Source organism: Dendrobium catenatum, unplaced genomic scaffold, assembly GCF_001605985.2.
Source record: "Dendrobium catenatum unplaced genomic scaffold, ASM160598v2 fragScaff_scaffold_3, whole genome shotgun sequence".
NCBI lineage: Eukaryota > Viridiplantae > Streptophyta > Magnoliopsida > Asparagales > Orchidaceae > Dendrobium > Dendrobium catenatum.
The window spans coordinates 301,948-313,280 of NW_021318465.1; the positions used below are offsets into that span (position 1 = coordinate 301,948).

Consider the following 11,333-nt stretch of genomic DNA (forward strand, 5'->3'; position numbering starts at 1 on the left):
ACTCAATCCCACTAAGAGTGAAATTGGGAAGAAAATAAATTATGAATTAAATAATTTATACATTATTAAATAAAAAAAACTAAGGTGATATGAACTTATGAAAATATATTATATTATCAATCTTTTATTAAAAACAACTTATGCAGCATATTGTATGTAGTATATATTTGCAATATATTAAGCCTTTTTAGTGACTTATTTTAATCTGAAGCATCCATACAAAAATTTAACTGCTAATAGCTCTTTACATACATATATTTGAACTCTTAGGCAGCATTTGAATGCTGGGAATTTGAGCCGACGGACATGAAGAAGAAAAGTGACGGATAGCTCAAATCAACAAATTTTTATTAGGTCTGGTGTCCTGACGTAGCTCTACGTTTGGATGTCAGTAAAATTAATGGTGTCACGTGTTCTTACTCATTACCGCGCGGCCCGACGACCCGGCTCGGACCGGACTCGGGATCGCTATGTATTGGCTGATTTGTGCATACCGGGGTATTGCTCGATATTGCTCTGCAATAATGAGAAATACCATTCTGTCAAGACCAATACCTAATAATACCGAGCAATACCCCGGTTTTGCTAGGTATTGCTCGATATTGCTAGGTATTGGTCTTGACAGAGTGGTATTTCTAGTTACTGTCAAGCAATACCTAGCAATACCTAGCACTACTGAGCAATACATAGCAATACCCGAACATAGCAGTACTGGGTTCCGGGTCGGGTCGTCGGGCCGCGCAGTAAAGAGTAAGAGCACGTTGCGACATGTTATTGGCCTCCGGATGTAGAGCTAGGTCCGGTGTCCGAACCTAATAATGCTGCAGATTCATATAACCAATTAATTATTGTGATTTCATTCCATTCCCTTCATATTTTATCAATATAAACAAATCTTTAATGACCAGGATTTTGCTAAAATTTGGCTCTCACTACAAAAAGAAAAAAGTATGTTTCGTAGCAGTTATTTGGGGCAGTTTGAAAACCGCCACCAAATCCCTCCTTTCACTACAAAATTCAGGACTTCTTAATTTCTATCCCGCCGGTCCTGAAACAACCACGGAATATCGTTGCAGCGCATTACAATCATGGTAGGTGTAGAAAATTTGTGGTGGATAAAACCGCAGAAAAAGTCCAAATTTGTGCTACGACAGTCCTATTTTTTTTATAGTGGATCTGATTAGAAGAAAGAATGAAAAGTGTGAGTTAGCGCGCGGTGCTCTACTTGATAAAAACTGGTTCTAAAAGAAGTATTGGGATTGATTTTATAAGAGACCATGAGAAAAGCTTGTTACGGTTAAGCATATATGACAGGTTCTTAGATTTTTTGTTGTGCGTCTTCAAATAAGGAAGATTGTTAGTGTACAAATACTACGATACATGTAATACTCTAGTGCAGCATACAAGGTATTTTTGAAGCTGCTACAATTTCTTATAAAGATAATTTTAAAGTTATTGTGGATAAATTAAGGCTTCGTTCGAAATAGTTTTCTTACTGATTTCTACAAAAGCTTTCTACCACAAAAATTTTTGGAGCAATCTCAAACGAAACCTTAATTTTTCAAAATTATTATAAATATTTTAAGAAAATATATGACATGACAGGTTTTTCATATTTACTACATTCTAGTAAATGTCATTATAAAAAATAGCTTCCCACAAAAATTTTATGAAAAGCAACAATAAAACAATAGTCTAAAAAAAATAATGAAAAAGTTGTCCCAAACGCACGGCAAATTATTGAATCCGGACATCAATACGGTGTCGCCACGTCACCAAAATGCACCGAGACCCAGTGTATTTGGGTGACGTGGCTTCACCAGATTGGATGTCCGGACATCCGGTGACGGGACGCAATAATTCGCCCAAACGCACACTTGTAGTTTCATATCTATTATGCTTTGTACCATATCATATATATATGGCATTGGAAGTAAGTAAGATTTTTTCATTCTTGAAGAAAATATAGGAAGACTGTTAATTGCATTTCCAAATACTTAAATGGATTAGTTCGATAATATATCAACTTGACATATAGAAAAGAAAAGTAGAGTTGTGAATAAGGTTTCATTTGTGACAGTTTTTTCATTGCTTTCTAAAATAACTTTTTAGTATAAATTTTTTAAAAAGCCGTTTTAGAAAATATAAAGAAAGTTATCTCAAATTAAGTCGAAATTATAGAGTTTGTAATCTAAGATTATGGCTTTGTTTGGGACGGCTTGCTTACTGCTCTTTAAAGCAGCTTTCTACTACAAAAATTAACGAAGCATATACTACGAATCTGTATAAGCCGGAAGATGCATGCTTTTGTAAATTTTTGTCGTAGAAAGTTGTTTTAAAAAATAGTAAAAAAGTCGTCCCATACGAAGCCTATGCTAGGAATCTAAATAAGCTGGAAGATGCATGCTTTTATTGAAAAAAAGGTTAAAAAAACTCAAAGCTTCATACAAAGTCACTAATTGCTTCTTTATTTATTTTGTTGATCGCTTATTCTAATTTGTTGCTGACTGTAGAAGTTAGATAGAAAACTTTATCCCCATACTTGGAGGTTAGGACCATTATATAGAGAGTGATAGATTACAAATTTGTAGGAGTTAATATATGATGATATATAACATATATTAGGTAAAGTGTGGTAGGTAACAAATTTATAAAATTTATATAGAAATTTTAAGTTATCTCCATATCTTTCAGAGTAGAGTAGATGGCCTGTTTGACAATCATAAGCATCTTGATCATGTTTGTTGGACTCCTGTAGAACATCTTCTTTTGCTTCACTTTGATATATTATTAAATTGGTTCCAAGATTTTGTTAATTTATCTATTATGCAGGGAGAAACGACTAACTTCTGCAACATGTTGATTTTTTGTCCACTTCTTTTGACATTTTAAAGAAGTTGAATTTGACATTTGTGTGTTTTAGGGTTTGTTTGAGATAACTTTCTTACTGCTTTCTAAAGTAGTTTTCACGTTCAAAAATTTCTTGAACTAAAGTTTTTTGTACGAGAAAGCCGCTATTTTAAAAGTAGTAAAAAAACTATCACAGACGAAACCTTAGTTGATTGATGCCTCATTATTTCTTTTTAAGATTGATCTATATTGTTATTGGGAAGTTGGGAGCCACGTTCATTCATTCTCAACAATCAAAATTAGTGATACAGAAAGACAACAAAAACATCAAGCCTTTGTCCCACTACGTGGAGTCGGCTACATGAATCTTTTTTCTCCATTGTTTCCTGTTAAAAATCAAATAAAGAGAGATCATTTCTAATATTTTATAACCAAGTCTTTTTAGGTCTACCTCTACCTTTCTTAATATAAGTCAAATCTAATACCTCTACTTTCCTAACTGGCCCATCGGAAGGTCGTCGTTTTACGTGACCAAATCATCTAAGATGACTCTCTCTAATCTTATCTTCCATTGGGGCTACTTCAACCTTTCCACGCTTATGTTCATTTTGTATCTTGTCTCTAAGGGTAAATCACTCATCCACCTGAGCATCCTTATCTCTGTAACAGTTAACTTAGTATTATGCTTCTCTTTTAATGGCCAACATTTTGCACCATAAAAACATTGTAGGTCTCACCACCATCTTATAGAATTTTCTTAAGATATAAAAACCCTATAGAACATCATAGACTGAAAAAAAAGGGTTAAGAAAGCCGAAGAATATAAAGATCATCAAAATCATCCAACAACAATGTTAAAGAAAGAGATATTGCATGAGGGAAGGACAATCAGTATATATCTGATGATTCAGAGAAAGAAGATAATAGCAAAAGACCACAAATAAGCCAAGATGGAGATACTACATGAGAGAAGAATATTCAATTCTGATGAAGCAGAGAAAGAAAATAAGATGAAAGACTGTAAACAAGTCAAAATGGAGAAGATAGATCGAAGTCAAGAACTTTAGTTGAACTGAAATTATAGGTAGAAGATGATCATAGAAGTTTCATGCAAAAAACATGTGTTCTTTCCCTTTTATTTATTAGTCTACACCCAATTAGTTTATTTAATATTTCTTTGTCTTTACTGCACAAATTCTTTAAGGTTTTTCCCACCAGACATTAAGACTTTCATGGAAACTTTTGATAGTATTGCATTTTCCTTCAGGGACATCGCCTCATTTGGTTAGGCTTCCTTATTTTATCTCTCATAATAAGCTTATGTTGTTTGCAGGGAAAAAATGGATCTCTTTATCAGAATTTGCTTAAGTACAACTAGTTTTGGCAGTTGAAAAATGAGAAAAATAAGTATTCAATCAAATTAGGCTTTAGATTTATCACACCATCTGGAGAACTTATAACATTTTATGAGTAAAACTATAAATGAGGTCAATATGAATGCTTTGGAGCTCAATTTGGCATATTTTATTTATGATAAACTCAAATATATGTGAGATTTAAGCTTTGTTTGTGATAACTTTTATATTTTTTTGTAAAATAGTTGTATGGAAAGTAGCTTTTTAAAAATATTGCAAAAAGTAGCTTCATAGTATAAATTTTTTTTGAAGGCAGCGAAAAAGTGACAGTGGCCAAACGAAAATTGTAATTGTAATGTAAGGTAAATATAGGCTTGCGCTTGTTTATAATGTAAAGCAAAGCAGAAAGAAAGCTATCTCAAAGGAAATCGTAGCTTGTTAATGAGGTTGAAAGCTTTGTTCTTTTTCTTCTCATTTATGATCTTTTTGAATACAAGTCAAATGTAGGCAACAAATTTAGTTGATGATCATAATATGCATAAATTATTTTAATTAAAATTTCTAGTTATATGAAAAACAAAAAAGGTAACTGTGGTAATACAATATTTCTTAATATTTATAGAACCATATATATTTATAACCCATTTTTTCACTAAAACTAAACAATTAAAGCTTGCAAACAACCCAATTTTTTACTAAAACTAAACACATTAAAATTGATAATCATTTTATTTGTGACTGCATCAAATCCAAAACAAGTTCAAATAGCAAACATCCTCACTAAAAGTCTAGCTAATAATTATAAGTTTCTTCAGCTAAGAGATAAATTAACGCTCCGAAAAATGATCATCAATTTACCAGGGCCTAATAAGCACACCAACACCAATATACTATCATAAGATCTTATGATGCACTGCCTGTGAACACGGTTTTCGCGGCATTTCAAACCACCATAAAATTGCTTACAGCTGTTCTAAAACCATTGCAAGGTCGTTGTATTTGGTGCCCACTGCAAAGATAGTTCACAATAGTTTTGTGACCGGCAAGATAAATATAGGCTTGCGCTTGTTTTGTAGTGGTTTAAACCGCTATTATAATATTGTGTATGTGTGTTTTTTAAAGTTTGTTAACCTTCTCTTATTCTCACAATTGGAAGAAGGGTTTGTTCGGCAAACTTTTGCTGTTTTCACTATATATATACGCTTACTGTTGCAAGTGTAAGTGAGAAAGGAGAGTTCATTACAAACTTCTCTTCATTTCTTAGCATTTGATGAAAGCTTGTTTGAGACCATTTTTTTATTATCTTATAAAGTTTTAGTTAGTATTATTGGTTGCTTAAAAGGTCTTCGGTGTCTTTATCATCTCATAAATTTTGTCCAAATAAATATAATTTGTTGTCTTATTATGAATCTACTACAATTGACTTTGAATACTTCAAACATTTGTATATTTTCTTGCCTTAAAATTCTTCAAATTTGAACATAGACTGATGGTTTGAGGGAGAAGTGGTTGAAGGGAAAAATACAAAAAAAAGGGCCATTAATTTATTTAATTGTCTCTATTTTGTCTTTTAGATCCCTTCTTTCTTATATTTCTTCCAAATGTCGGGTTTAAAGGATAGGAAAATCAAATAATTTTCAATTAAGGGATAAGACGAATCCCCTAACGTTCTTATATGTTCGGTTTAGAATATCGATACATTAAGGGTCTATTTAGGACGAATGTAGCATTTTGTAGGGGTTATTACAAAGTTTTGTTGTGAGAAAAATAATTTTATTAAAAACTGACATAGATATTAAAATTATATTTAAAAAAAAAATCGAACAACAATCTTCTTAAAGTCACCATATATTAACAATTTTGATAGTAAAAAAAAAAGCTTCATATTATTGAAAAATTTCATAAGAGAAAACTATAAGAGAATAATAGCCAAACGAATTTGTAGCTACAACTTGAAATGCAAAGCTGCAAAAAAGCTATCCAAAATAGATCATAAGATAACTAAAAACTTAGGTTTTGTTTGAAACAGCTTTTTAAATTTTAATTTTTTAATTAAAACTCCGTTTTAAGAAGCAATAAAAAAAAATTTCAAACAAAACATAAGTTTTATTTATAATAGTGAAATAAAGGAAGTTCAAAAAACGTAATTTATTTTCTTTTTTTGGTCTTTGAGAGTTGAAACGCATATGATCTCTCGGCCATTTAATTATTTGGTTAGTGTTTAAACGCACTTAAGCACCACTTAAGGCTTCGTTTGATTGGAAGTTTTGGTGCTTATTCCATTTTAAAACGACAAATTCATTTCTTCTTTACTATTTGGTTCGTCAAATCAAGTTCCGATAACTCAATTTGTTTCTTTTTTTTGTTGTTTCGAGAAAGTTTTTTATATATACTTTTTCGTTAGAAAACTCCATTTTCTGAACCAATATTTCTTAAAGCTGTTTTTTTATAAAAGTTCTAAAAAACCAAACGAAGTCTAAGTGTTAAATTATTATTATTTTTTATCTCTAATTTGTTATATGATCTCTAATAATGCGATTATTTTATCTTAAGTGCTCTAATTGTTGACTTAAGTTAAATTAGTGAAAATCTTAGCTTGATAATGAAAAAGATAAAATAATTAATAAATAAACTATTAACCCAAAATCATACCTTAGGGCACTTTGTGCTGAGTAGGGATAATATTTAGGTTCATATAAGATGGTGGATTAAGCTTTAATTTCATTTTTTAAATTTTAATTGAGGCATCGAGTTGAGCTTTTTTGAAACACCACAGATTAAATTATGTGATGTTCACTATTTATTTTTCTTCTGTGATCATATGACTTTGACCTACCCAAAGGCCAAAGCGCATCATCCGCAAGTAAAGCAGCTGATCATTTTGATCTGTTGGTTGAGAATTTTGGCTATCAACGAAGAGGTCTCAAGTTCGAAGTTTACGTATTTGATAGGGTTGTCAAAACTGGTTTTCTGGTCGGGTTCGGGTCAAACCCGAATCTGACCCAGCACATTTTACCCGACCCGAACCCAATCAGTTTTTGCAAACGAGTTAATTATTCGGACTCGAACCAGACCCGCTATGGGTCTTGGTCAACCCGCAAACGACCCGCTTCGGGTATGCTTTATTAAAATATTTTTATTTAATTCAATTTATTTAAACCTAAATTGAATTAATGTAAGATTTACTTCAATTAATTTAAAATAAACTAAGCTTAATTCAGTTTGGGCAACATTATTTATTATTTTTTGAAAAATTCATTTACTTATTTCATAACTATCTTCTAAAATCCTCCTAAATCAAATAAAAATGTGTCAAATCGGGTTGATTTCGGGTTGCCAAGCTTGAACCCGACCAGGTTTTACAAACGGGTCGAAATCGTTAACCTAGATCCATACCCGAAATTTTTGAGTCGGGTTCGGATCAGGGTTTCAGGTCAAGTCAAATATTGATACCCCCTAATATCTGATATGAATATGACTTAATTGACCTAAATATTTTCAAAGAAAAAAAAATCAATGATAAGTAAGTTAGAGCCATTCACCATATGATGCTGACTATTTTTTCCTCTCTCATCGCTTCAATCCAACACAAAGCTCACAAAGCTCATCAATGCAAATAATGAAATAAGTTAACGAACAGAGCTTGTTATACGATATTCTCTCTCTATAGAATTTGTGAAGGAAGGCTCAGTTTTACTCTTTTATGGGATCAAATAGAGCCTTTGATCGATCGTCTTTTATTAGGACATTCGGCCCAATTCGCATCCCTATATACCACAAATAAAGATTAAAAAAATAAAAAAAAAATAAAAATATACCACAAATAAAGAGATTATCTGATTGCAAAGAACAAATCATGGCTCAAAGACCCTAAAAAATATTGAATAATTAAATAAACAACAGGGATTTTACATTAAGAAATATTTGGTCAATCAGATACTCTGCCTCCCGATCAGTCTCTCTGGAGCTGCTTGCCGGAGCGAAATCGAACAAGAACAAAGGAGCCGAAGAAGCCTCTCGTGCACTGAAGCCGAACAGCACGACTGATGAAGTTTTCTTCCGATGAATTTATAACCCGCTCGTATTGAGCGGGTTTCTAATTCCCGCAAAACAACCCCTGTAATACACTCATAATTCATCCGATGATTTCCTTTTGTTCCACTCAAAATTGACCAAACAATCAAATTTAATAAATACATGTAATTATTTTACTTTACACTCTTAATTTAGACAACCAAACAGCCCATAAGTGATATACTTGCTAAAGTACAGAACAAATATTAGGTCAAGTAATAATCAAATGATTTAGGCTCTATGCCAACTGTCTAAATATAGTGGGATTAGGGAGAATATAAGCTTCCTCACTATTGTATTGTGTTTATTTATGATCGATAAAGAAGAATTTTAGTAAAAAAATTTATTTAAAAAAATATTATAAAAAAAACAATAAGAAAAATGGTCCAAACATAGCCTAAGTTATTAGATCATATGTACATTTGTTGGATTATTTATTATCAATAATTATCAATTTCAAAGTTAACAAACAGAGCTTGTTATACGATAAAGAAGAATTTTTGTAAAAAAAAATTATTATAAAAAAAACAATAAGAAAAATGGTCCAAACATAGCCTAAGTTATTAGATCATATGTACATTTGTTGGATTATTTATTATCAATAATTATCAATTTCATATCTATTAAAAATTCTAAAAGGAGTTCAAATATCCATACATCTTTAGTTTATTTATTTCAATAGCTTAATAGCTTATAATCATGAGAGGGTTGAACTTATAGGTGTCAATATTTGACACGACTTGAAAACAAGAATTCAGGTCGGATTCGGGTTAGAGATCTAGAGCCGTTTGTCAAATCGAGTCGAGTTCTGGTTGACCCGAAAATTCGAAATCAACCCGGTTTGACATGTTTTTAATTGATTTAAGAAGGTTTAGAAGATTGTTATGAAATAAGTAAATATTATTTTCAAAAAAATAATAAATCATGTTACTCAAATTGAATTAAGCTTGATTTATTTTAAATTGATTGAAGTAAATCTAACCTTAATTCGATTTATGTTTAAATAAATTAAATTAAATTAAAATATTTTAGTAAAATATAAAAAAGCGGGTTGGGTTTTAATTGACTCAGACCTAAAGTGGGTCGGGTTCGGATCCGAAAAACCAACCTGTTTGCAAAAACGGGTTGGGTTCGGATCAAATTAAAAAGTGTCAAATCAAATTCGGGTTCGACCCAAATCCAACCCGAAATCGATTTTGACAGCCCTAATTGAACTCACATGCACTAAACTCACATAGCTATATGTATGGCTGCAGAGGCGAGGTAAACATAAAAACAAAATATGAAAATTTACATGCATACCACTTTATTTCATGCTATTTACATATCTAACATCCAAAATATTAATATTATATGTCTACCATCCATATACAAGTTTAATATCAAATAAATCACTCCTATAATTCATTTCTTTCATTAATAGCATCTTATAAACTTTAATATTTCATTCTATGCACCCAAATTTGTTCTATAGTTGGTATGCATGTAATATAAATATTTTGGGTATTATATATGTAAATGCCATAAAATAATGTGGTATGTATGTAAACCTCCAAAAAAAATAATAAGAACAATAATAACAACCAATCAAATTTTATAAGACAATAGACCAAAAGAAATTATGAAGCGAAGAGAAGAGAAGCCAAGACCAGAGGAAGAGAAGGCAGAGGGAGCGAGTAATGGAGTTTTCCGAGAGGAGCACAGAGGCAAGACGAGCCAACATCATTTACTTCCTAAATCGCGACGGCCAGATCGAACACCCTCATCTAATACGCGTCCACCATGTCTGCCACTCCGGCATCCACCTTCGCGGTAAAAATCCAATCTTCCCATCCCCCCTTTTCTTTCTCTCTTTCTATGCGATCCATCCACTGCTCTAGAACGCCTTCCATGGCTAATTGTAACCAGAACTTCAGATGTCAAGAGATGGCTGTCGGAATTGAGGGGAAAAGAGATGCCGGACTCATTCGCTTGGTCCTATCAGAGGTAATCTCTCTCTATCTCTCATTGATTTCACTTTGAGACTGAACAGGCTAATTGAACTATTTGATCGATTACAGGCGATATAAGAAGGCATTGGTATGGCAGGATTTGAAGGATGACGATCTCCTCACTACGATATCCGATTCGGAGTATGTTCTGTTGGGGTCTCTTCTCCCTGGCGCTGAATCTAAATCAGGTCCCTTCCCCTCTCCCGGTAACCTAGGCCCCCTAAACCCTAGTGCTATTATTTTTGGAAGATCAGATTTTGTCTGAAAGATAATGTAAAAAATGGTTGAAACTTAATTCATAATTTATTTAAACTTTATTTCATTTCATTTACACAAGACAAATAATAAATTTTCACTCCCAGTTTCTCCCCTAATCGATCGCAGAAATAAAGACCTTGCCGAAAAATGAGCAACCGTATGTGGAAGACGGCTTGTTGCCGGATGAGGAAGTGGAGGAGATGGAACAAAGGAAAATATCACCGGCGGGAGACGCCGGCCGGCAGAGCTATCCACGAAAGCCGTCGCACGTGTTCCGTAACTTTCTCACGTGCAAAGCGGTCGACACTGTCGACAGCACCCTGCTCGCCGGCGGCAGGGGTGGAGTCCACGGCGGTTTGACAAAGTCTGCAGGTTCCATTAGGTCGCCACTGCGACTTCAACAAAACGCCAATGTCGATAATAATAAGAGGTGAACAAATATTTTTTAGTTGAATTTTTCAAATCAAATAACATTATTTTGATGAAAAAACTTTTAATTTGTTTTTTGGGTTAAAATGTTAATAATATTTAATTTATTTTATAATTAATAAAATGTAGTGCTATACTTATAATTTCTTAAAAGTATGACTAAATCAATTAATATGAATTTTAAAATTATTAAATTTCTTTGAAAAAACTATAATATATATAATTAATCAAATTTTATATGATACTAATTTTAAAATAATTTTAATGAATTTAAAATTTATAATCAAATTTTCATTAGAATATTTTCCAATTTGAATATCATAAATATCTTAACATTATTTTAATATTAAAAAAAATCAAATTAATTAAAATTCAT

The 11,333-nt window shown here is 32.1% G+C and overlaps 1 protein-coding gene across 1 annotated transcript; it reads left to right on the plus strand.

The window, feature by feature from the left end:
• Positions 1 to 9,905: 9,905 nt before the first annotated feature.
• Positions 9,906 to 10,962, plus strand: LOC110093448. The gene is made up of 4 exons (XM_020818343.2): positions 9,906 to 10,091; positions 10,196 to 10,265; positions 10,340 to 10,476; positions 10,655 to 10,962. Exons 1-4 carry the CDS (start codon positions 9,959 to 9,961, stop codon positions 10,960 to 10,962), a joined length of 648 nt encoding a protein of 215 aa, XP_020674002.2. The 5' UTR covers positions 9,906 to 9,958.
• The last annotated feature ends 371 nt before the right edge of the window (positions 10,963 to 11,333 follow it).

Bases quoted from the DNA above. Each gene is read 5' to 3' on its own strand.
- LOC110093448 (XM_020818343.2), top strand. From the start codon at position 9,959: ATGGAGTTTTCCGAGAGGAGCACAGAGGCAAGACGAGCCAACATCATT. The intron at 10,092-10,195 runs GTAAAAATCCAA...CCAGAACTTCAG, and splicing joins CTCCGGCATCCACCTTCGCG to ATGTCAAGAGATGGCTGTCG. The intron at 10,266-10,339 runs GTAATCTCTCTC...GATCGATTACAG, and splicing joins TTCGCTTGGTCCTATCAGAG to GCGATATAAGAAGGCATTGG.